The 25,846-nt window shown below is 35.2% G+C and overlaps 3 protein-coding genes across 5 annotated transcripts; all 3 read right to left on the bottom strand.

Moving 5' to 3' along the window:
• Positions 1–811: 811 nt before the first annotated feature.
• Positions 812–1,992, bottom strand: fabp7a (fatty acid binding protein 7, brain, a). The gene is made up of 4 exons (XM_051134228.1): positions 1,834–1,992; positions 1,500–1,672; positions 1,227–1,328; positions 812–1,111 (listed from the first exon to the last, which is right to left on the bottom strand). The coding sequence occupies exons 1-4, from the start codon at positions 1,904–1,906 to the stop codon at positions 1,061–1,063; spliced, it is 399 nt and encodes a 132-aa protein (XP_050990185.1). The 5' UTR covers positions 1,907–1,992; the 3' UTR covers positions 812–1,060.
• A 6,251-nt stretch (positions 1,993–8,243) lies between these two features.
• Positions 8,244–12,065, bottom strand: gja1a (gap junction protein alpha 1a). Its single transcript, XM_051132582.1, has 2 exons — positions 11,838–12,065; positions 8,244–11,332 (listed from the first exon to the last, which is right to left on the bottom strand). The coding sequence occupies exon 2, from the start codon at positions 11,285–11,287 to the stop codon at positions 10,223–10,225; it is 1,065 nt and encodes a 354-aa protein (XP_050988539.1). The 5' UTR covers positions 11,288–11,332; positions 11,838–12,065; the 3' UTR covers positions 8,244–10,222.
• A 1,747-nt stretch (positions 12,066–13,812) lies between these two features.
• On the bottom strand, positions 13,813–25,489 carry si:ch211-266g18.6 (synaptotagmin-like protein 1). Of its 3 annotated transcripts, XM_051132572.1 has the most exons (16): positions 25,129–25,486; positions 23,775–23,920; positions 23,442–23,523; positions 22,795–22,840; positions 22,670–22,706; positions 21,792–22,153; positions 20,642–21,200; positions 18,472–18,557; positions 18,230–18,334; positions 17,620–17,792; positions 17,418–17,520; positions 16,135–16,296; positions 15,972–16,047; positions 15,762–15,861; positions 14,339–14,544; positions 13,813–14,222 (listed from the first exon to the last, which is right to left on the bottom strand). In XM_051132572.1, the coding sequence occupies exons 1-16, from the start codon at positions 25,254–25,256 to the stop codon at positions 14,083–14,085; spliced, it is 2,511 nt and encodes an 836-aa protein (XP_050988529.1). In that variant the 5' UTR covers positions 25,257–25,486; the 3' UTR covers positions 13,813–14,082. The 3 variants fall into 3 exon arrangements, with proteins under 3 accessions (XP_050988529.1, XP_050988527.1, XP_050988528.1); XM_051132570.1 differs by having other exon boundaries at positions 20,642–22,153; positions 25,129–25,489; XM_051132571.1 differs by having other exon boundaries at positions 20,642–21,985; positions 25,129–25,489.
• Between the last annotated feature and the right edge of the window lie 357 nt (positions 25,490–25,846).

Genomic DNA, 25,846 nt, shown 5'->3' with positions numbered 1-25,846 from the left:
TGCCAGAGTTGTTTTTCATGTCCCAGTAACGTGATATTTAGCACATGGAATGCAAATTTTACTAGGGGAACCCCAGAAAAAAATGTGTATTTTACCCCCTGGAGAGCGATTTTTACTGGTGGGCCGCTCTGAAATGCGATTGGGCTAGTTTTGGCCTAGTTTTGAGTGACAGTTGTGTAGGTTTTGCTGTGAAAACCTGGTAAAATAAGGTGGATACAATTTAAAAATGCATTTAAATTAATTTCTCTGAAGTAAACAATACCTAGTTTGCTTGCATTGCTCACTTTAAAGAAATTAATTTAAATGCATTTTTAAAGTCTGGCCACCTTAATTTTGCCATAAGAGAGTGCTTTGCCATTTGTACATTTTATGGGTGTGGCTATTGGTCTCATCCACATCAGTTAATTTTAGCTGTGCAAAACAACTTGTTTTACTGCTTGATATTGCAAATTAGTGTGTATTACTATTTTATTTTAACGTATTGTCTTAATTATGAACACACTGGTTTGTAGTGCAAACAGTTTTACCATTTATATATTGTTATTCCTTTCATTATTTCCTTATAGCAGCTAATTACTTCTGCGTTAAAGAATAAGGTGGATATACAGTTTGTTTGAATGCTATTTTAATTTAAAATGTTAAACTTTTTTTATTACATTTGTGAAATAAAAATATTGTAAAGTTCGTAGTTCTCATAAACTGCTATACACATCTCATTTGAGTGACAAATATGACTACTGTGGAAACTTCCTTCAACACCTAAGTAATGAGAAAACTAAAGCATTTGTATTTAACACCAAGAAACAAAGAGTCTGTTTTTGATCAAGTGTGTATTTCATTCACTTTGACAAAGTCAGGCCTCAATTATACAATCCACTTATATCAATGACATTCTGCAATGTTCACAAAAACTTCACAATGTGCATTTTATATAAAAGGTCTTACAAAAAATGTCTCACATTTTAAAAAGGGGAAAACTCAGTTGAGAATACAATGTAAAAATTCCCTTGTAATATTGTCAAGTTGCCAGGGTAACACTGAAGCGTCCGTTCGTTCGACATTATGCCTTTTCATATGAGCGAACAGCCTGCACACCCTCAAAGTTCAAGGTCTGGAAACAGCAGAGACAAGGAGAGGACATTTAGAAACATTAAATATCCATGACACTGATTAAAAAGAACAAAAATGATTTAAAATTCTAAATTATTATTTATAATTCTGCTTACCATAATCATTTTACCATCCTTGATTTCTCTAACAAACTTAGTCTCCTTGCCGTCCCACCTCTGAACGTGGACAAGATTGTCTCCTTCCAAGGTTACAGTGGACTGAAAAACATAAAAAGATGCAAGTTAAGTTTTTTAGTAGTGCATTATGATTATTATAACATATATGATCAAACGCCAAACCCACCAAAAGTACTTTAAATCGCTTTGTACGATTTCAGATTTGCCGTGGACATTGCATTTATTCATGAATTAAAAGAAAAACCCACAAACCTTTACATGTCTGTCATCTGCTGTGGTTTCGTCAAACTCCTCTCCTAGTTTGAAAGAAATCTCAGTGTTTTTGAAGGTGCTCAGCGTCTTTATCACAACTTTGTCATCCTCATGACTGATGACAATTGTGGGTTTGGTAACATTGCCTACTTGCCTGGTGGCAAAACCAACACCTGTGGAATTAAAATAAAAAAGCATAAATCATTACAGACAGAACAAAACTATTATTATTATATAAACTACAGAAAATGTCATGCGATTAAACACCTGACTACTATTGCACCTTGCACGTGCAAAGTGACTTTGTGCAAAATAATATCTTATTTTGACTTACCCAGTGCTTTCATGTATTCATCAAAGTTCTGGCTGTCAACCAGTTTCCAAGTTGCACAAAATGCATCAACCATAATGACAGTTTAAAATGCAGCGATCAAACACACAGTGGTCCTTGTACAGTCACAGAGTTCGACAGTCTCCACAGTGTCTGCGGACACCAAAGCCCAAACTAATTAATACTGTCAGGGAGGCGGGGCTTTAGGGGAAGCTAATGCTGATTGGATGATTTTTTTATCTACTGAGGCTGTGATTTGTTAAAATGCATGGCGAGAAGTGACACTATAATTTCAATAGTATAATCCACTAATGGGTCTGGAATTTTACATCTGAGCGAAGATTAAAATGTTAATAATTACAGTTCTGACCTTTTCATTACATATAGATTTAGTAAAAAAATTATTATAATTACATATAGATTTATTTAAAAAAAAAAAAAAAAAAAACGATAAATAAAATGTTTATTTAAACTTTAAAACTCTTATCTTTGAATAAAAGGATGCATCACTATTTTAACGCTGGGCTCCTCTTTTTTATTTGATTTGATTTATTTTAGAGAAATGCATTTGCAGTGGTTTTCACTAATGCACAAAGAACATGGCTGGTCAAACGTAAGTCCATTCAAAGCATCACATTACAGTGACCAGTGATTTGTAGTACAGGCACGTTGCAAGTTTTGCACAGCTGTAGAATAAGATGATCCACTTCACACAATAAATTGCACAACACTGTAAAAACTGTAATAAACTCCTTTCACACGTAAAATGAATTATAGAAAAATAAATTATCACACATTATGCATATGAAGCATTCGGTGGGTTCATAAGGAAGACGTCTTCCTCCAGGGGGCGCAGGGAGGCTCAGAAAACAGTATTAAAAATGTCAGGACGTGATTGTCTTGCTGGGCCATGTTTGTACAAAATATTGTATTTTCTTATTTATATAAAAACGTGTAGGATTGCTTGTAAAAATGCACCCAGCAATCTCTATAGAAATTATTTTATAAATGATTTATGATGGTTGTATGTGTGATTTTGTACATTTATAATGTTAAAAAAGATTTTTATTTCAAATAAACGCTGTACTGCTTATTATTCATTAAAGAAACCTGAAATAATTATATTCAATTGTTTTCAACATAATAAATATGCAAAGTTTTTTGAGAATATTAAAATGATTTCTAAAGGATCGTGTGACTGGAGTAATGATGCTAAAAAACCACATGCATAAATTACTTGTTAAGATATATTCAAATAGAAAGCAGTTATTTTAAATAGTATAAATATGTAAAAATATTACTGTTTTTGCTGTAGTTTGGATCAAATAATAAAATAATAATAATAAAAAACATCAAAAATCGTTCACTTTGTAATCACTAAAAAAACTATCACTCCAGTTCTCATAAAGTTATGTTATAATCAATTATCTACGCTGCACAATGAATCTTTTCTTTACATTGCGTCAACATTTTGTTATGATAAGATGATTGGTGCTGAACAAAAACGCCGATTTGAGCGGTGAGTGGATTCGAACGTAAACGCCTCTGATTGGCTGTTGGGTTCAAGAAATCCACAAATATGCCTGTGATTGGTTGAACGCTGCAAAACACGTTGATTTCCGGAGCGCAAACCAAAACGCACTAGATAGTTTGCCAAATCTGCAATAAAAATGACATTAGCTTTAACTGAGGGTGCTGGACCGACTATCGGCTTTACACTGGTGTACTGACGGAGGCCCAGCTGCACCCAAAAACGTGTTTTTAGATTGGCCGGCTTGCTGATGGTGTGTCGACGGTGGTCCGAGTCCGACCGTGTCAAGCCAATGAATTTGTGCTGCCCAAAAAATGCTGGCGGACCGCCAGCTCATTGTTGGCTGGGATAACCTCCTTCAGTTATAAGCGACTGTGATTGGTCCATCCTTATCAGCGTTGAGAATAGTAACAGGTATCATATCACAGCTGCTACTGCAGAGATGTGGATGATAATTTACACTTAAAGAAAAAATATGGGAATTACCACTACCATATATTGAAGACTAAAAATGCTTTATAGTATTTAAACTCGTTTCGTTGTACAGACCTTGTCCTTTTCTCTCAATAACTCGCACTGCTTAAAGTCGTCCGCTAGATGGCATGAGTGTTCCATTGTGCACATATGCGATTGCAGTTTATCTCAAACATTCCATGCAATTCATTAAGAACATTTCCGCCGACATTACAATTGCACTTTAGTAAGTCACAAAACATGCTTAATTCGGTAATTACTCTTGCATAACTTGACTTTTTTTTGATATCACTATCAAATGCTCCTTATGTATGAGTTAAAACATTGTTAAAGGACACACAAGTTCACACAAATAATTAATTCAGAATACTCTTTATGTAGTTTACTCGTATCTTGTCTTTTGTTTCAGTGGAACACAAAGAAACTCGGAAGAATCTTCTCATATGTCTCATGACATATGACAGTGACAACGACTGACAAAGGACAGAAACAACATGAAAGCACCTTAAACGTAGTCCTTATGGTTTTTAAAGTATATTCTAACTTGCACTAAACTTTGTTTCTTGCTTCAGATATGTATTAATAACTAAACTTCAGGTTTCTTTTACTCAAGTCTGATTTGCATCACTGGACTCTCATTTTGGGAAAAAACTAGCCAAGAGCCCAAAACAGTTATATCATGACTTTTGTTATGTAAAAGTGAAAAGAGTTTGCCAACTCTGAATCTCATTGTGTGTTCTTCATTTGTCTGCCATTTGATTGATGATACAAGCTTATGAAAGCATTAACCATGCCCGCCATTGTTTCCCAACAATTAGAGTCTCTTCACAGTTCATTCCTACAGTACTGAAGGTAAGTTCACCCTCAAAACTATCTCTAAAGTTTCAGTGCGGCTTAAATGCTGGAGGAAGTGACATGATGCTGCTTAATGTAGAGCTGATTTCATTCTTACTGCTGAATAACCCACAGTGTCACCACAAACCATAAGGCCTATAACCACTCCCTTGTTTGTCCAAATGCATCGCCAAGGAGGAGGCCTGAATGCAACCATGGGGCTTTTGGGTGTAGTGTGAATATTTCATGTAATTAAAATGATTGATGTTAATGCCATGTAAAATTCACCTAATAGACCAAGACAAGCTGTTTTCTACAAAGCCTTTAAGTACTACTTCAAAAACGCACCCCACGGCACTGAGAACAAAACGTTTATTTTTAGACACAGTTTGTGGTCCTGCTATGTATGTGAGTAGGATATTAAACATGTGCTATTCCATAAAGTCACACACAATTAGACACCGCAAATTTATACTATGGTATACGATAATGTAATCGGTATGGCAAAATGTTCTGAACTAACACAACTAGACCCTGCTGTTTTCAATTAAACTGGCAGGCTGAAAGGTATGTCCGGCCGCCTCAGATCTTACAGTCAGCCAAGCGAGAGTAAAAGATGAGCTTGGCTGCGCTGTGTGCTTTATACGTTTCTATTTTGAACCCAAAATGGAATTTAAAGTGAAAATAGGTTTTGAAGTTTCTCAAGAAACTTTCCAGTTTCACTGGAAACATCTTGACCTTTGAGGTTCATATAGGCCTTACAAAGTTTGAAAACATGGGGGATTTTTAGTTTTAATGTTATACAGTTGAGGTCAAAAGTTTACATACACCTTGCAGAATCTGCAAAATGTTTTTTTTTTTTTACCAAAATAAGAAGGATCATACAAAATGCATATTATTTTTTATTTAGCACTGACCTGAATAAGATATTTCACATAAAAGATGTTTACATATAGTTCACGAGAGAAAAAAATTATAAATTTATAAAAATGACCCTGTTCAAAAGTTTACATACACTTGATTCCTAATACTGTGTTGTTTACTGAATGATCCACAGCCTTTTTTTTTTTTAATTTAGTGATAGTTGTTTATGAGTCTCTTGTTTGTCCTAAACCATTAAACTGCCCGCTGTTCAGAAAAATCCTTCAGGTCCCACAAAGTCTTTGGTTTTTCAGCATTTGTGTGTATTTGAACCCCAAAGACTGCATGGTTTCGAGATCCATCTTTTCACACTGAGGACAACTGAGGGACTCATATGCAACTATTACAGAAGGTTCAAATTCTCACTGATGCTTCAGAAGAAAACATGATGCATTAAGAGCCAGGGGGCGAATACTTTTTGAATTTGAAGATCAGGGTAAATTCAACTTATTTTGTCTTCTGGGAAACATGTAAGTATCTTCTGTAGCTTCTGAAGGGCAGTACTAAATGAAAATATGATATTTAGGCAAAATAAGAAAAATGTACACATCTTCATTCTATTCAAAAGTTTTCACCCCCTGGCTACAGAGCTGTGCATCATTCAGGTAACAACACAGTATTAGGAATCAAGTGTGTCTAAACTTTTGAAAATGGTAATTTTTATACATTCAACTATTATTTTCTCTTGTGGACTATATGTAAACGTCTTTTATGTGAAATATCGTACCCAGGTCAGTACTAAATAAAAAACAGCATGCATTTTGTATGATCCCTTTTATTTTGGTACAGACCCCCTTAAATTTTTCACTCTTTGTTATATTGCAGCCATTTGCTAAAATCATTTAAGTTCATTTTTTTCCTCATTAATGTACACACAGCACCCCATATTGACAGAAAAACACAATTGTTGACATTTTTGCAGATTTATTAAAAAAGAAAAACTGAAATATCACATGGTCCTAAGTATTCAGACCCTTTGCTCAGTATTTAGTAGAAGCACCCTTTTGATCTAATACAGCCATGAGTCTTTTTGGGAAAGATGCAACAAGTTTTTCACACCTGGATTTGGGGATCCTCTGCCATTCCTCCTTGCAGATCTGCTCCAGTTCTGTCAGGTTGGATGGTAAACGTTGGTGGACAGCCATTTTTAGGTCTCTCCAGAGATGCTCAATTGGGTTTAAGTCAGGGCTCTGGCTGGGCCATTCAAGAACAGTCACAGAGTTGTTGTGAAGCCGCTCCTTCGTTATTTTAGCTGTGTGCTTAGGGTCATTGTCTTGTTGGAAGGTAAACCTTCGGCCCAGTCTGAGGTCCTGAGCACTCTGGAGAAGGTTTTCGTCCAGGATATCCCTGTACTTGGCCACGTTCATCTTTCCCTCGATTGCAACCAGTCGTCCTGTCCCTGCAGCTGAAAAACACCCCCACAGCATGATGCTGCCACCACCATGCTTCACTGTTGGGACTGTATTGGACAGGTGATGAGCAGTGCCTGGTTTTCTCCACACATACCGCTTAGAATTAAGGCCAAAAAGTTCTATCTTGGTCTCATCAGACCAGAGAATCTTATTTCTCACCATCTTGGAGTCCTTCAGGTGTTTTTTAGCAAACTCCATGCGGGCTTTCATGTGTCTAGCACTGAGGAGAGGCTTCCGTCGGGCCACTCTGCCATAAAGCCCCGACTGGTGGAGGGCTGCAGTGATGGTTGACTTTCTACAACTTTCTCCCATCTCCCGACTGCATCTCTGGAGCTCAGCCACAGTGATATTTGGGTTCTTCTTTACCTCTCTCACCAAGGCTCTTTTCCCCCGATAGCTCAGTTTGGCCGGACGGCCAGCTCTAGGAAGGGTTCTGGTCGTCCCAAACATCTTCCATTTAAGGATTATGGAGGCCACTGTGCTCTTAGGAACCTTAAGTGCAGCAGAAAATTTTTTGTAACCTTGGCCAGATCTGTGCCTTGCCACAATTCTGTCTCTGAGCTCTTCAGGCAGTTCCTTTGACCTCATGATTCTCATTTGCTCTGACATGCACTGTGAGCTGTAAGGTCTTATATAGGCAGGTGTGTGGCTTTCCTAATCAAGTCCAATCAGTATAATCAAACACAGCTGGACTCAGATGAAGGTGTAGAACCATCTCAAGGATGATCAGAAGAAATGGACAGCACCTGAGTTAAATATATGAGTGTCACAGCAAAGGGTCTGAATACTTAGGACCATGTGATATTTCAGTTTTTCTTTTTTAATAAATCTGCAAAAAAGTAAACAATTCTGTGTTTTTCTGTCAATATGTGGTGCTGTGTGTACATTAATGAGGAAAAAAAATGAACTTAAATGATTTTAGCAAATGGCTGCAATATAACTAAGAGTGAAAAATTTAAGGGGGTCTGAATACTTTCCGTACCCACTGTAAAATAATTAACATTTAGCAGATTCTGCAAGGTGTATGTAAACTGTTGACCTCAATTGTATATGCTTTGTGTAGTGGATGAATGATGGATAGACAGACGAATAGACAGATGGATGGATTAATTGATAAATAAACAGAGATACATAAAAAAACAGACAGATGATCTGAATAAAATAACCAGAATAACATAATCTGAATAACATAACCAGAATAAAAAAGGCTATAAAGCTTGAACTATCTTGAGGCAGAGTTTTGGTTAAAAAACTCAACTAGTGTTTTACTGAGTTATTAAACCTCCTTTAAAGTCTCATTTCATGACTGAAGAACATTCAGGTTTACAAGCGGCACATTTCATTAGGTCACATTTGATCATCCAAAAGAGGAACTCAAGAAATGCCAACAATTTTACCTTGTAAGATATTTTAATGCTTGAAATGGGTCTTTGATAATGTGCAACATATTTTTACATACAATAGCAAATATTTACTGTAATTCCTTTTATGCTACGTAACTGCACCATGTCGTTCATGCACATATCTCAGATGTGACTGAAAATCTATGTTGGAGTAAAGTGCACATACACAGTTCACAGGTTTTTTTTTTTTTTTTGCCTTTTTGCTCAGGCACATGTGGTTGGCAGACTTGAGTGAAAGCATATGTTTTCATTTAGCCCTTTGAATAAATAGGAAACTCTGAGAACAGAGGAAAAAGTTGAATCTAATTAACTCGTTTTAATTTCAGACTCCTTTTAAGACTTTCATTTGTCAATCAGAGGGATTCAATTTGCTACTTGTGAATTATGTGAATATGTTAACCAACATTTATGTCAACACTTTACACTTCGCTCTGATAAGCAGTCAGGTGGCTTGAGATTGGTTTTTACTCGCCCAGAGCAGAAGACTATGTACAGTTACTTTAAAGTTTCCAGAAAACAGTGCTCCATTTATATGCTCTGGCTAACTTCCCGCAATGGAAAAACGCTGTTGGAAAAAGAAGAATGGAAAAAAAGAATGTTCATGTTAAGTTCCTGCTGGGGTAGAATGAATGATCTTAATTTATTCCAGTAGGGTTAAACTAGATAGATTTACTATCACACATCTAACTTGATTTCACTCTTTTTTTCTGAAAAATATAAAAGATATGCTGTATTTAAAATGCATATGGGTAGTTGACATGAAATACTTTTTGGAAGTTGACATTTTTTTTTTTTAAATGATCACTGAGATACTGGTATAGTTTTTATTAACATTTTTGATTTTGTTTTAATTTCTATATTTTTTAGTTTATGTAATTTTTTTGTTTTTGCCATTTTATTAGGTTTTATTAGGTTTTATTAGGTAATGTATTAACATGGACGAACAATGAACAGCACATTTATTACAATATTTATTCATCTTTGTTAAAGTTAATAAAAAATACAGTTGTTAATTGCTTGTTCATGTTAGTTCATGTTAGTTCACAGTGCATTAGCTAATGTTAACAAACACAACTTTGATTAAAATAAATGAAATTCACATTAAGATTAATAAATGCTATAGAAGTATTAATTCTTAGTTCATATTAACAAAGTAGTTAACTAATGTTAACTAATGAACCTTGTTGTAAAATTACCCATTTATTTTATTTCAGCTAAAATGTATTTTCAAATTATTAAAATAAATATAAAAAACTATTAAATAATAAATATTAACAAATATTAAGTGAAATACTAATCACTGATGATGCAGCATTAATATTTTTATTAATTTTATTAATTCTATGTATAACCATCCATGCATTTTTATGCTCTCATAAATTAGACAGACTATATTTAATATTTGCAGCATTAAAACTAATTAATGTAGTGAAGTGTTGGTAAAATGGTGCTTAAAATTGTGAAAAATCCAAAAGAATATTTGTGACCATTATACATTTTAACCTAAAAACTTGCTGATGTGAAGAAAATGTATGGAGATATGCATCAACCACCCATATACTGTATTAAAAATTTATTTTAGAGCAAACCTGTGAAATGATTGAACTTTTCACAATCACAGCTCATAAATATAGTTCAGTTTAAACAAAAAAAAACAGTTTGGCTTGAGTTACAATAGCAAAAACTAATAAAATAAATATAAACGCTGAAACATATTCTTTGGATCTCAGTGATAGTGTCTTTTTCACAGTTTTTTTTAATGTTCACTGCTTGTGAAAGCTAAAAATTGTCCATCAGGCCTGTGTTTTAGGCTTCTGCTAGATGTCAAGATCATCGGGCCTAGCCCGACTGCTCGCTCGACTACTGGGTCGAGGTTCAAGCTCTTTGAGCAGCAGAAGATCCTTTCCCAGAGTCACTTTCTCGGGATATGGAAAGCTCTGGGTGTGACCCAGCTGGTTCTGTTCTGTACTGTAATTAGTCCAGTTCTGCTCATTAGCCTGCTTGTCGTAATTGTCAGAGGAGTTGGACTTATCGCCCGTATCTAGATTGTAGCCCAAATTAGGTACAGGGGCCGAGCAGTCATTGTAATACCCGTAACTGGACAGATTCCTTGGGCAGGGCTTGATATTACAGGCGCTTTCAAAGTTTTTCTCAGACTCTTTAAATCTGTCTTTCATCCTCTTGAAAATTACGTAAAAAAACTCAAAAACATTAAGGGCTAGAGAAACAAGTGACACGACCAACATAAAGATGATAAAAACCGTCTTCTCAGTGGGACGAGACAAAAAGCAGTCCACTTTATGTGGACAAGGAAACTTCTGACACGTATAAACGGCCGACAGCTTGAATCCGTAAAGATGCCACTGAATCAACAGGAAGACGATTTCAAATATGGACTTTAAGACGATGCTCACTATGTATGTGTAAAATATCCCTCCTCTCATTTTGATCTTCCCGTGATCTTCCACGCCGTGCTTGAACTTCCTAATTTCTATTTTCCTAAGGAGCACATCCACATCTCCTCCTTTGCTCTGGATTTCTCTTAATTTCACCTCCTTTTTATTCAGCTTTTCCTCCTTGTGCATGAGGAACACGACGTGGCTGAGGTACAGGAGAGTCGGCATGGACACGAATATGATCTGCAGCACCCAGAAGCGCACGTGGGAGATGGGGAACGACTTATCGTAGCAGACGTTCTCGCAGCCGGGCTGCAGCGTGTTGCACTTGAACGCCGACTGCTCGTCTCCCCAGGCGGACTCCACCGCCGTCCCCAACACGAGGATCCGGAAGATGAATAGGATGGAGAGCCAGACTTTGCCTCCTGCCGTGGAGTACGCCTGGACCTTGTCAAGAAGTTTCCCCAGTGCGCTCCAGTCACCCATGATGAACGATGTTCTGGATTAGACAGGAGATGACCAACCTTCAAACTGACAAAGACAGTACGTTAAATTCAGTGAGTATTATAAACACAGATGAAGCCCAGTGTTAAACACATCCGAGTGGTCTCCTCACTCCGCATATTACTGCCAAATACAATAACATAAGTCTTTGGCTTATCTTCAGAAATGTTCTTGGGTCAGTCCCATTCTAAATGAATGCTCTGGGGTTTTTAAACTTTTCAACAGATACTTAACTTCAAAAATGTTGCATTTTCTAACTACAAAATTCAGAGCAACAAGTAAAAAAGCTAAAACACAAACACGAAAGAGTAAATTATAAGTTTTTAATCACAAAAATACACTATTTCTGAAAAAGCAAGTGCTAAAGATTTTGTTTTTAAACTATATACTTATATAGACTATAAACAAACTAACTAAATACCGACAGAAATGTACATACATGCACACAGGCCTAACGTTACAGCGTTTGTATCAAAATGACTTTTAAGTTTTAACATATCTCCAATACGTGTTGACTATGTCTGTTTCTTACCTGGAAAGTCGTTAAAAACGCCGAACTTCTTGACAGTTACGACAACTTTTGTAACACATTTCAAATACTAAATTCCTCAAAAATATTCGATATAAAATGAGTTTTCCTACGGCGAACGTTCCCTCATCCCATGCGTCGGAAGGGACTGAGTCAGACAGAAGGGAGAATGTTAAACGTCAGCTGACTCCAACTTCTGGACTTCCAGAACTTACACATCTCCGTTATATTTTTTTTGGGAGGAAATGTCCTGGAATAAGCCAACGAAAGTGGGAAATACCGCCATCTGCTGTAGAATCAACAACTTGCCACAGACGCAACCAGGCTTTCAAAATGCTGCGGCCTGTTACAGTTCATCTGTTACCATGACGATAGAAGATTCGAAAGGTTCTTTTTGGAACGAATTAAACATTCAGGCCAGATCAGTTATTTAGTTACTTTTTGTAAAATAAGTTTAAACAAAAATAAGTTTATGAAAACACTGCATTTAAAATGTCAATTAATGTGACAATTTACAAATTTATATATATGCACTACCAGTCAAAAGTTTTTGAACAGTAAGATTTTAATGTTTTTTTTTTTTTAAAGAATTCTCTTTTGCTCAACAAGCCTACATTTATTTGATCCAAAATGCAGCAAAACAGTAATATTGTGAAATATTTTAAATATTAAATGTATTTTAAAATGTAATTTATTCCTGTGATCAAAACTTGATTCATGATCCTTCAGAAATCATTCTAATATGCTGAATTGCTGTTTAAGAAACATTTATTATTATTATTATTATCAATTTTTAAATTAGTTGAGTACATTTTTTCAGAATTCTTTGATAAAAGAAAATCCAAAGATCAGCATTTGTCTGAAATAAAAAGCTTTTATAACATACATTATACCATTTAAAAGTTTGCAGTCAGTATCTTTTTGTTAAGGAACTATAGAAAGTAATACTTTTTTAATTTTTTAAAATTTTAAATTGATAAAAAATGATGATAAATATATTTATAATGTTACAAAAGATTTCTATTTCAGATAAATGCAAATCAGAATATTAGAATGATTTCTGAAGGATCGTGTGACTGGAGTAATGATGCTAATAATTCAGCTTTGCAATCACAGGAATAAATTACATTTTAAAATATATTCAAATAGAAAACACTTATTTTAAATTGTAAAAATATTTCAAAATTTTACTGTTTGTCTTTGGATCAAATAAATGATGGCTTGGTGAGCAGAAGAGACTTCTTTTAAAAAAAACATAAAAAAATATTTTGACTGGTAGTGTGTGTACATATATATATATATATATATATATATATATACAGGGGTTGGACAGTGAAACTGAAACACCTGGGTTTAGACCACAATTAGTATGCCGTTTGGCCTCCTTTTGCAGCCAATACAGCATTATTTCATCTTGGGAATGACAAATACAAGTCCTGCACAGTAGCCAGAAGGATTTTGAGTCATTCCTTTCGCAGAACAGTGGCCAGGTCGCTATGTGATGTTGGTGTATGAAAACATTTCCTGACTCGCTCCTCCAAAACACCCCAAAGTGGCTCAATAATATTCAGATCTGGTGACTGTGCAGGCCATGGGAGATGTTTAACTTTACTTTCATGTTCATCAAATCACTCTTGTCACCAGTCTTGCTGTGTGTATTGGTGCATTATAATCCTAATACACGGCACCACCTTCAGGGTACAATGTTTGAGCTATTGGGTGCACAAAGTCAACCTTCACACTCTGCTCTTATTGGTGGAATGTGCGATCAGTAAAGACTGGCCACCAGGCTGCATAAATATAGCCATGAAACCTCCAACACTATATTGGCCAGTGTTTCAGTTTCATTGTCCAACCCCTGTATATAGTAGTCAACATTTGAAGTGGATCAGAAAAGTTTATTAAAGTTGTCCTAAGACAAGAACTGGTGTTTGTAAATAAAAAAAAAAATGTAAAGAAATTAATTTTAGAATTTAAGTTCTCTTTCACTTTTTTATTTTGGAATTAATCACAACAATCACATCTCTTAAAATACATACATCAATTTATGTATGACTAAATTATTTGATATGATTAAGCATTATGTAATTATTTGGTACACTCTTTTTATGTTGCAGAAAATGTTTTGTTTTTTTTTGGTTGAGAGAAGGGTTGAAATGAAGAAACTGATTTAAAAACAGTTTGTTTTGGGAACCAACAGTTGTTTTTCTTTCGCAACTAAACATTCAAGACCACAACTTCACAAGGTTCATTTCCTCGGGGTCATGGAGGACCTCAGGGGAAGCTCTCCCTCAACCCAGCTGTTTGGATTGGCCAACATTCTTTTCCATATTTGAATCTCCTCTTCCATCGAATCCATCCAATCAACTTTCTTGCCATAGCTCTGTCCTGCAAGTGAAGAGAGACACTAGCTTCAAGAAACCTGCCTTTTAGCTTTTAGAACAGGACTCTAAATAAAGATTAGGTACAAAATACAGGTGCAAAGAAGGAAAAGCTTTTATCACCTGTTCCAAGACTGAGGCGCAGACCGCCCAGAAATTGATTGGTGAGCGTGTTGTGATCCCAAACAGTCAATTCGCAGCAGGCCTCGCTGACCTCACCAGTTTTGAACCCGTCATACACCATGGCATGGTTATACACAGGGTCCTGGGTCTTTTTTACAATACGAGTCTTCTGGCGGCTTTTCTTTCTGGTATCTGGTAAAATGTAGCTGAGAGACAAAAAATTAATTAGTGAATCTCCCCTGTCAAGAATATGTCCAGGTCATACACTAGTTTTTGAACAATAAGATTTTTAATGTTTTTAAAGAAGTCTCTTCTACTCACCAAGCCTGCATTTATTTGATTCGAAGTACATTTGTACATGTGTTTTTTTGTTTAAATACATTTTGAAATATTTTTACTATTTAAAATAATAGTTTTCAACAGCCTTGCTAAACAAAAGTATTAATTTCTATAATTTCTTTCCCCCAAAAAATAATTATACTGACTCCAAGCCTTTAAATGGTATAGTGTATAATGTTACAAAAGCTTTTTATTTCAGATGAATGCTAATTATTGAGTCTATTCAACAAAGAATCCTGAAAAAAAAATGTTTTAAATATTGATAATAATAATAAAAAAAATTTGTTTCTTGACACTGAAGACTGCAGTAGTGATGCTGAAAAATTAGCTTTAAAATCACCAGAATAAATTAAAATTTAAAATATATTTAAAAAAACAAAAAAAAACTTATTTTAATTAGTAAAAATATTTCAGAATTTTACTGTTTTTGCTGTACTTTGGATCAAATTAATGCAGGCTTAGTGAGCAGAAGAGACTTCTTACAGTTCAAAAACTTTTGACTGGTAGTATATTTTATCCCACGATCAAAAGAAAGAAATCAGATATTTTATTAAGATAATTAATTCTACTTTTAAAAATAAAAATACATAACTTTTTGTAATGTGATCTCAAAATAAGTTTTAATTAAAATGACTGGAGGCATTACAGTATTGAGAATTTTTATTTATGCGCAATATAATTTCTTTTTTTTTTTTTCCTCTGACTCACAGCTGCTTATGTAAATCTAAACAAAATACTGTAAATAAAGCGCTAGAGCAGCCGTTTTAAACCTATAAAGCTGCACCAGAAAAACCCTGTATTAAAACTTTTTGTCTGACCATGTGTAAAATGAGTTACGATGAAGTTAGTTCCGTATTTACTTTTGTCCTCTAAACCAAACAAAATGAATGAAATGGGTCATCTGGATTATTTCCTTTCTTCTTATGTAATTATTTCGATAGTTAAAAAAAAAAAAAAAAAAAAAAAAACATGACACTTCAAACATGACAAAGAGGAAGCGTGAGAGAGGGAGAGATAGAGATGGAACAATGGCTTTAGCTGCTTTGAAAGTCACGTCCGTAACAGATGACAGGCACACCCTCACCACTTAACAAAAGAATCGACTCCCTGTGGCTTCAGGCGACGTAATTCTTTAGCCTCTCGCAGCCAGACATGAATCTCCCCGGTGCTGTTCTTCGACCCACCTGAAATCAAATAACATGTTTTACAGCAAATACAGCTTGTTTGTCACTAAACTTAGGTATACAGAATGATATAAAATACACAGACGCAACATCAATATTTGCAACTGTACCAGACTCTGGAGGAACATATTTCAGTGAAACTGAAAACAATCCATTAGACTCTTGCGATTCTTGATTTTCTGAAGTCTATAATCAAAACAAAGGAGCTAGGTTAAACTAAACTAAACACAACATTATTTGAAGGAGTGTTTATCATCATTTTAGACAGTGTACCTTTGGCTGTAGGTTGTACCAGGTGAGGGCCTCATGTCCCCAGTCCCAGGTCTTGAAACTGATTTCAACCTGCCCCAGGAACACATTTCGGCCCCTGGAGTCATTGTGCCACACGGACAGGTTCAGAATTTTATCCGGCAGCTCTTCATGTTTCACTTTGTACTGATCAGAGAATTACAGCATAGATAAGATGCATGGCTATATTAAATATAAACCTTATTGGGAAGTAACAAGTTACATGTAATGGAATTGCATAATTTAGTTACAAAATAAATGTACACTACCAGTCAAATGTTTTTGAACAGTGGGATTTTTAATGTTTTTTAAGGAAGCCTCTTCTTTTCACCAAGCCTGCATTTATTCGATCCAAAGTACAGCAATTTAAAAACTATTTAAAATAACTGTTTTCTATTTGAATATATTTTAAAACGTAATTTATTTCTGTGATCAAAGCTACATTTTCAGCATCATTACTCCAGTCTTCAGTGTCACATGATCCTTCAGAAATCATTCTAATATGCTGATTTGATGCTCAAGAAACTATTATTATTATTATTATCAATATTTAAAACAGTCGAGTAAATTTTTTCAGGATTCTTTGATGAATAGAAAGATCTAAAGATCAGCATTTATCTGAAATAAAAAGCTTTTGCAACATTATACATTTCCATTCAAAAGCTTGGAGTCAGAAATTATAGAAATTAATACTTTTATTTAGCAAAGCTGCTTTAAATTGATCAAAAGTGATGATGAAGACATTCACAATGTTACAAAAGATTTCTACTTCAGATAAATGCTGTACTTATGAACTTTCTATTTATCAAAGAAACCTGAAAAAAATCTACTCAGCTGTTTTCAACATAATAATTATAATAATAAATGTTTCTGAGCAGAATATTGGAATGATTTCTGAAGGATCATGTGACTGGAGTAATAATTCTAAGAATTCAGCTTTGAAATCACAGGAATAAATGACATTTTAAAATATATTCAAATAGAAAATTGTTATTTTTAATAGTAAAAAACATTTCAGAATTTTACTGCTTTTGCTGGATCAAATTAATGCAGGCTTGGTGAGCAGAAGAGACTTCTTTAAAAAAAAACATTGAAAATCTTACCACTCAAAAACTTTTGAGTGGTAGTGTAACTGTAATCTGTTACAGTTACTAAGAAAAAAAATGTGTAATTAAATGTGTAAATTAAATTATTATAATATTAATTCAAGTGATGAAAGATTCCCAACACTTAATATAATTATGATATTGTATTTTAGTAAAATATACCCTGAGGGATTCAACGTAAACTGGATTCACGGTCCGTTTCTTAATGGACGTTTTCCTTTTGCTGCGACGTGACTTGTCTGGATAAAGATAGGTCTTCACATAACTGAGGAGAGGTAGATAGATTCAGTAGATAGACAGTCAGACAGATACATAGCTTTTTCATTTATTTCCTTATTTTTGATCTTTCAGGTTCAGAACTCACGGGTCAGTTCGTTGTTTACGTGGATTAGCAATAGCCAGATCCTGGCACTGCTCAATCATGATGATGAGCTCTCCGACAGGGCTGTACATCACCGCGAACTCCACAGAGCCCTGGACCTCAACATTCCCAAAATCCCCTGCGTCGCTGTACACACTCAGCGAACTACCAGTGCGCTTATGGGGGAGGAAGAAAGAACAAAGATAAATCTCTGGAACACCATCTTTTTTAATTTTGGACTTTTATTGCCCTGTACTTGGATGGGAAAGTGAATGATGACAGGAAAGGGTGGGAGAGAGAGGGGAATATGGGATTGGGAAATGACGCAGTCTGTACTTGAACCTGCGCCCCGCTGGAGCACAACAGCCCTTTGTGTCATAAGCAAGTGCTAGACAGCAAATATAACAAATGTGTGTTTTTAGATGTTTAGATTATTTTTTGGATGTTTGATATGCAGAAACATCGGTTGATTTACTCTATGGTGCATCCCAAACAAGTGAACTTTGGGCTGGAACTACTTAAAATAAACTGTTTATCAGATAATCGACAAGTTTAGACAAGCAATGTCAAACTGGCCTTTAAACATCTTTAAAAATAGCAAGGTCAAGCTCACATCAGTAAGAGACAGCGCACTAGCCGAATAGCCTTTTCTGCTGGAAAGATCCGACCCATAGCTGGATAGCGAAGTATCATCATCATCTGAATCAACTCCTTCATCCTATAACAATATAAACAGCAAAGCAAAACATAAGCTTACTTTTAACAGTCAAGCAACTGCAGTGGATGATAAAAGGAATGATGAAATGATATTTCAAGTGCTGCAACCGTATATTCGCAGGATGAACAGTAGCTCACCTCCCAAGTGTCTGCAGTGTAGGAAGGGGTTTTAGATGTGGATCCCTTAAGTAAAGCCTCTATATCTGATACTCCATGTTTTTGTCCTAAAGAAATCAAAGAAAGCCGTGTATATCTACCGGGAGAAATCTAACAGGTTAAACCTGAGCTTAAGTGAACAAACACACAATACAGGGAGTGTCTTTCTCAAATATCAGGCATTTCAGAAATCAGATTTCAAGCTAACATGGTGAATCAGCCTCTAATATGTGACCGTGGACCACAAAACCAGTCTTAAGTAGCATGGGTATATTTGTAGCAATAGCCAAAAATACATTAAAGGAGAAGCACTTTTAATTTACTCACCCCTTTGTCATCCAAGATGTTTGTGTCTTTCCTTCTTCAGTCGTAAAGAAATTATGTTTTTTGAAGAAAACATTTCAGGAATTATCTCCATATAATGGACTTCTATGGTGCCCCCAAGTTTGAACTTCCAAAATGCAGTATGAATGCAGCTTCAAAGGGCTCTAAATAATCCCAGCCGAGGAAGAAAGGTCTTATCTATCAAAACGACTGGTCATTTCTGAAACAAATTGACAATTTATATACTTTTTAACCTCAAATGCTTGTCTTGTCTTGTCTCTGCGATGCCCATGCTTGTGAAAATCCAGGTCAATACAGTTAGAGTATGTCGAAAAACTCCCATCTCGTTTTCTTCTTCAACTTCAAAATCGTCATACATCGCTGTTTTACCTTTTTTGTAAAGGGTGTTTGACATACCCTTACTGTCTTGAACCGAAAAAAACCCCTGAATTCAGGCAGACATGGACAAAACAAGCGTTTTAGGTTAAAAAGTATATAAATTGTCAGTTTGTTTCAAAAATGACCACTCGTTTTGCTAGAGAAGACCCTTCTTCCTCAGCTGGGATCATTTAGAGCCCTTTGAAGTTGCATTTAAACTGCTTTTTGGAAGTTCAAACTTGGGAGCACCATAGAAGTCCATTATATAAAGATAATTCCTTTTTTTTTTTGGTGATTTATTTTTAATTTTACACATTTTACAAACATGAAAAAAGTGACAATACAAAAAAACAAAAAAGAGAGAAATTAAAAATAAATAATTAAATAAATAAAAAATAGATAAGTAAATAAACAATTTGTATTTACCTACATATGTACAACCATCCAGATACGCAAATTACAGATGAAAAGGGTTATAGGCTAATTAACCAGTAAACACTATGTAGAGTGGTTGGCAGGGGTGATCAGTCTAGGTCCAGCTGAAGCGTTTTAACGCAAGTAAGAAAGGGCTTCTAAATTTTAGTAAATGTTCTGTTAGGCCCTTGTAAAGAGTGCTTAATCTTCTCTAGTTTCATAAAGAACAGTACATCCTTCATCCACCGTGCGTGAGAGGGTGGCTGAGGGCTCTTCCAATTTAATAAAATAACACACCTAGCAAGCAATGTAAGAAAGACCACAAAATGTAAAAAATGAGTGGGCAGGGCATAACGAGCAGATACTACACCATAAAGGCCAATAATAGGTGATGGTGTTATGTCTATAGATGTAATGGCTGAAAGAGAATAAAATACTGAACCCCAAAATGAAGAGAGAGCTGGACAGATCCAGAACATATGGGTTAGTGTGGCTAAACCTATGTGACACCTGTCACATTCTGGGTCAGTGGATGAATCGATCTGTGCAAGCTTGCATTTTGACAATTCCTGAAATGTTTTCCTCAAAAAACATAATTTCTTATCAACTGAAGGAAAAAAGACATTAACATCTTAAATGACAAGGGGTGAGTAAATAATCAGTAAATTTTTGTTCTGGAAGTGAACTAACTCTTTTTAAATTGGTCAAAATTAGCAATTTTTCTTTTACGGCAAAAATCATTAGGATATTAAGTAAAGATCATGTTCCATGAAGATATTTTGTAAATTTCATACCGTAAATATATCAAAACGTAATTTTTAATTAGTAATATGCATTGCTAAGAACTTCATTTGGACAACTTTAAAGGCAATTTTCTCAACATTTTGATTTTTTTGCACCCTCAGATCCCAGATTTTCAAATAGTTGTATCTCGGCCAAATATTGTCATGTTCTAACAAACCATACATCAATAAAAATGGACCCTATGACTGGTTTTGTGGTCCAGGGTCACATATTAGATCTCATAATCAATTACCTTTAATTTCTGTTGGACCTGGAGATTCAGATGGCATAATGACTATTGTAGGAACTGTATTATCTCTAGTTTCCTGAACGGTGATGTTCGGCAAGACGGGTGGTCTTGCCTTTTGAGCTCTTCCCAGAGCACTTAGTAGAATGTCTGGCTTCGTCTTCTGCTCGGTTTCACTGTCCTTCTCATCTTTCATCTCTGAAGAACCTTGACCTAGTCCAGGAACATCTTCACTTGTAGGTTTAGCTGGTTGAATTGATTCAGCAGCAGTTTTGTTGATAATGTTAGTGTTAACTTGCACTCCAGTATTTCCAACATGCACTAATTTCCCATCATCTGTCATTGACAGATAGTCTTGGCTTAATTCTGCTAAAACTTGACTTGTTTTGGTAGCGTCTTCTGGTAAATTCCAATCATTTGATGACTTTTTTTCTTTATCTTCATAGGCATCAAGATATCTTTGCACAGTATTGTCACTGACACTTGACTGCTCATTTTTATTAGGTGTTTTCTTTTCCATTTCGACTGGTTGGACATCATCAGAATCACTTTGGGCAGCTTTCCCCTGCAGAGTATCAGAGGAAAATTCATAAGAATCCATTTCAATCCCCCATTTTAATGACTGACTTCTGGATGCTTTTTCAGCAGAGGAATTGATTTGTTCCACACCAGCTACACTCTCTGCTTGATCTGTATCTGTCTCTGCAAGTAAACCAGTGCTTACATTTTTTCCCTCACCTCCCTTCCTGTCTGAACTTGCCTCATCATTAAGATCATCTCCGGAGACCGTCGTTCTCTTATCGTGCTCATTAGCAGAGTCTGAGGGACTCAGTTTATCGCTTTCAGACTCTCTTAACGTACATTCAACTGAACGCTGCTGATCTCTACCTTGGAAAGCATTAGTAGACTCGTCATCTGAGTCATTAGTTAATTTTGGTCCACCACTGGTAAAAACTAAGGAAGTCTGTGGTTGATTGTGAAACTCAGTCGACGAACATATTTCTAAGAAAACATCTTGGTTAAACTCTTCAGGCTCAGTGTGAGATACAGTTTGCAATGATGTTTGATCCGTGAAAGTTAAAGACGGAGGCTCTGTGTTTGGACTTGGTGTGTCCTGCTTCTTTAAGGTCTCTGTAGTCTCAAAATGTGATTTTACCTCTTTTTGTTGAGGCCCAACACTATTGCTTTCATCATGCACTGGTTTCACTGCGTTTGGTTCGAGAGAGATCTTGACCCAGTTTTCTTCAAACGATTGGTCTTTCCGTAATGCTGGAGGGAGTGAAACTTTTCGCCTCGGCTCTGGATTTGGTGCATGTTTTGGGGTGCCTCTTTCAGGTTTAGTGTCTTGAGCTGCACTTAAGAAGGGAAAAACAGTTGTTATTTGGTCACCAAAGAGCTCTTTGGGTTGTGTTTCTGATGAACTGCGTTGTGGGTCAGTGCCACTGAGGACATGATTGCCATTGACTTCTGCTTTTAGTTTTTCTTTCCTTGCAGCCACTCTTGGAAAAGACGAAGCCTCTGTAAACACAGATCATTTGTACTTTTTGTACTGGGATTGGTTTAGATTGTTTTTAGCATTGAAAAAAAGCAACCATGTGACACTGAAGCCTATGTAATGATGTTGAAATTCAGCTTTACATTTACATTTATTCATTTAGCAGACGCTTTTATCCAAAGCGACTTACAGGTGGGGAATACATCAACTGATTTTATTTTTTTTTTAAAAGTCAAATAGTGTCGAAAGACACTAGCTTTGCGTCACAGGATAAAAATTACATTTTAATATATATTAAAATAGAAAACAGTTATTTTAAAATTGTAATAATACTTCACAATATTACTGTTTTTACTGTATTTTTGGTCAAATAAATGCAGGCATGGTGATCATGAGTCATTTTAAAACATTTCGAAATCTTACCCACCCCAGATTTGAACGGTAGTGTAATTCCATACAGTACAAAGCATTCATGATTACTCAATGATTAATTTATATTAAAAATAAAATCCATGTTTATTCATGTAAATAAAACTCACCAACATCCAAGTCCTCATCACTAAATTTATTATATTTCTGTAAATAAATAAAAATAAAATTCAAATAAATTAAAATTCTGCTCTTACATTCTAAATATTACAGAAAAACAATATATGAGACAAACCTCTTTACTAAGGGCTGGATGAATTAATCTAGGGTCAGCTGATGGACTACAGTGGACAGAAAAAAAATAAATATCATAATATTACAGACATTCAATATCTGTCCTAGATTAATCCACAGTATATAGTAAAAATAAAATCTACGTATGTGACCCTGGACCACTAAACCAGTCTTAAGTAGCATGGGTATGTTTTTAGCAATAGCTAAAAATACATTGTATGGGTCAAAATTATTTATTTTTCTTTCATGCCAAAATCATTAGGATATTAAGTAAAGATCATGCTCCATAAAGATATTTTGTAATTTTTTCTACTGTTAATATATCAAAACTTAATTTTTATTAGTAATATGCATTGCTAAGAACTTCATTTGGACAACTTTAAAGGCGGTTTTCTCAATATTTAGATTTTTTTTTGCACCCTCAGATTCCAGATATTTAAATAGCTGTATTCTGCCGAATATTGTTGCTTTCTAACAAACCATACATCAATGGAAGGCTTGTTTATTTAGCTTTCAGATGATGTATGAAATCTCAATTTCAAAAAATTGACCCTTATGACTGGTTTTATGGTCCAGGGTCACATATTGAAAATCCATCTAAAGTATGTTTGTTTGGCAGTTCAAGTGCTGTAAAATAAAGGCTATTACTTTGAAGTTGTGCTGTGATCCTCCTTTTCATGCTCTTTTTTCTTGTCTACTGTATCCTTCTGGAACGGGTTGGGTTTATGAGCTGAGTTTAAACAAAAAAAAAAAACGCCATTGTAATCATTTCTGACATACTCAAATCTGCTTGATTCCTAGATGCACTTAGTTTATATTCACTTGAAATGGAGTTTTACAGTTATAGCACTGAAGGGCTGTATAATCAGGGCACAGCATGTTGTATATATGTGAAAAGTTTGAAACGATCGGACAGGTGTGGTGTGTGTACTCAGAGATAACAGCATCAGCTCAATAAGGAAGGAATGAACTCCTACGTACCTGCTGTTTTCTTCCATCTCATGGAGGACCGCACCACTGCTGTGACATCCGTCTGCTCCCCATATCGCCTGACCTTGAGCTCCTCAAACCACTCACCTGTCAAAGTCCTTAGCTGGTGAAGGTCAGGGACCGACTGCCTCAGTTTTCTGATACGTCATAAAAAGCATAAACAGGGTTCACCCAAAAATTGACAGAAAATCCTGTCATTAAATACTTTTTTAAAGCTCAACAGAAGAAATAAACTCATATGGAGTGTTTTTATGACGTGTCATCAATCGGCCATATTGGCGGCAATGAAGGTAAACAATGACACTGAAATGAACAGAACTCGCAAATGTTGCTAATTTATTGCGGCTGAAAATGGTCAATTATTGTCATGTTTTGGGCTGTACTAATAGGTCGGACCAGGAAAAATATTCAGAGTATTATAGACTGCAAACAAATCAAGTAGAAGAGTGCAAAAAACTGCCTGAGGAGCAAAAGGTGTTTGTGGTTGGCCAAGAATCTTGACAACATTTGCGTTTGTTTTTATCATTTCCGGTCAGGTAAGTGAAATATTAGGCTAATATTTTAATTAATACTGATAGTACATATATTTAGCACCTATTAACTTTAGTTCGTCCAAATATTGGACACTTTTCCACTTACTAAGTCCTTCTCTATTATGATTTAGCAGCTTCCACACATTTTCCCGTGGTTTAACCATTATAAATTAGCAGAATAACACATTCAGTACTACATTAACTGTGCAATCAATGCTGTTGTTTACATCCAAATATCTCCAAAGTAACGTAAGTGCAAACCCTCAAAGTTGTTACAACCTAAAATAATAATTTTGCATGAACTATCCCTTTTAGCAAACACACTTAACCCACAGAGACCGACTGTGCAAAAGCACAACACATGCTATTTTCACTAAATATGGGTCAACAGATGCTCACACTTGGTTTATCATAACAACAAGCTGAAGTATGGCAGCAACATATTTGCAATTTTAATGTGCCACCATGCTAAATGCCTAGTGACACCAGCGCTGACTGTTTTGGATTAAATTTAGCAATTTTCAAGTAAGAATTTAAACTGTAATATGAAAATCCAAACATGTTTAGATATATAAAAATGCGAACATTTTAATAAATAAATAAAATTAATACATATGTAAATTGTTAAAAATTATTAAATGAAAAAAAAAAACATTAAAACGTATAAATAAATTATATATATATATATATTTTTTTTTTTTTTTTTTTTAAATTTATAAATAACCAGAAACTATTTTTTTTCTTTAATTAATAAATAACCAGAAACGTTCTAAAAACTTTAATGCAGTGTGGGTCAAGCAACTATTTCCTACCTGACACGTCCACTCTCCAGTCGTCTTAAATCTTCATCTCTAAGAAGCACGTGACGGATGGCTGCCTCTTCCTCAGCAGACAGAAAGCTCAAGTCAATCAGTTCAAATGTACTTTTTGCTTGTTTCATCTTGCTTTCTAAACACAAACGCTTTCCATCAGCCGATAACTTTTCCCCAAGGTAAGGTGCCTGCAAACCACCGCGTTTTCCCCAAATCAGAAATTTGTCAACCTGCGTTCAGTTGTTATGAATTCGCGCCTGCACAGGTAACCTCAACTCCCTCGGAAATGAACTGCTTTCGTAAGATTGAGGAAGAGAGTTGCTGCACATACATTAACATTCACACGGTGTAAGAAAAAAAAGCACGGCGTGACGTCATCTGTCAACATTCAGTTTGAGAACAGAGTTAATGTTTCCCTACCCATGTCCTTCAGAAGTAACCTAGTTTCCGAAACCACAACAAATAGAGGTAAAAATGTTTTTAATAATAAGTATTATTACTATTTATCATTAATTATTTACAAAATTATTGCGTTTTTTTATTGTTATGGACCCCACGTATATATATTTTAATGTTATATTATGATCAGACGTTCCAATAAAAATACTAAAACTTACAAAATATGCTAAATGCATTTATAAAATTCATTATTATAAATCTAATAAATGAAAATTGTTTTCTGTTAACTATTAAGCAATGTGCTCTGATGCAGACACAC

The sequence above is a fragment of the Labeo rohita genome, chromosome 17, assembly GCF_022985175.1.
Source record: "Labeo rohita strain BAU-BD-2019 chromosome 17, IGBB_LRoh.1.0, whole genome shotgun sequence".
Lineage (NCBI taxonomy): Eukaryota > Metazoa > Chordata > Actinopteri > Cypriniformes > Cyprinidae > Labeo > Labeo rohita.
The sequence above is the reverse complement of the archived record's forward strand: the minus strand, read 5'-3'. Positions and strand labels throughout refer to the sequence as shown.

Excerpts from the sequence above, each read along its gene's own strand:
- fabp7a (XM_051134228.1), bottom strand. The coding sequence starts at position 1,906 with ATGGTTGATGCATTTTGTGCAACTTGGAAACTGGTTGACAGCCAGAAC. Across the intron at positions 1,329-1,499 it reads CAGATGACAGACATGTAAAG|TCCACTGTAACCTTGGAAGG; the intron begins GTTTGTGGGTTT and ends TATGTTTTTCAG. Across the intron at positions 1,112-1,226 it reads AGGATGGTAAAATGATTATG|ACCTTGAACTTTGAGGGTGT; the intron begins GTAAGCAGAATT and ends TGCTGTTTCCAG.
- gja1a (XM_051132582.1), bottom strand. The coding sequence starts at position 11,287 with ATGGGTGACTGGAGCGCACTGGGGAAACTTCTTGACAAGGTCCAGGCG.
- si:ch211-266g18.6 (XM_051132570.1), bottom strand. The coding sequence starts at position 25,256 with ATGAAACAAGCAAAAAGTACATTTGAACTGATTGACTTGAGCTTTCTG. Across the intron at positions 22,707-22,794 it reads ATCCAGCCCTTAGTAAAGAG|AAATATAATAAATTTAGTGA; the intron begins GTTTGTCTCATA and ends ATTTATTTACAG. Across the intron at positions 17,521-17,619 it reads CGTAAACAACGAACTGACCC|TTATGTGAAGACCTATCTTT; the intron begins GTGAGTTCTGAA and ends ACCTCTCCTCAG.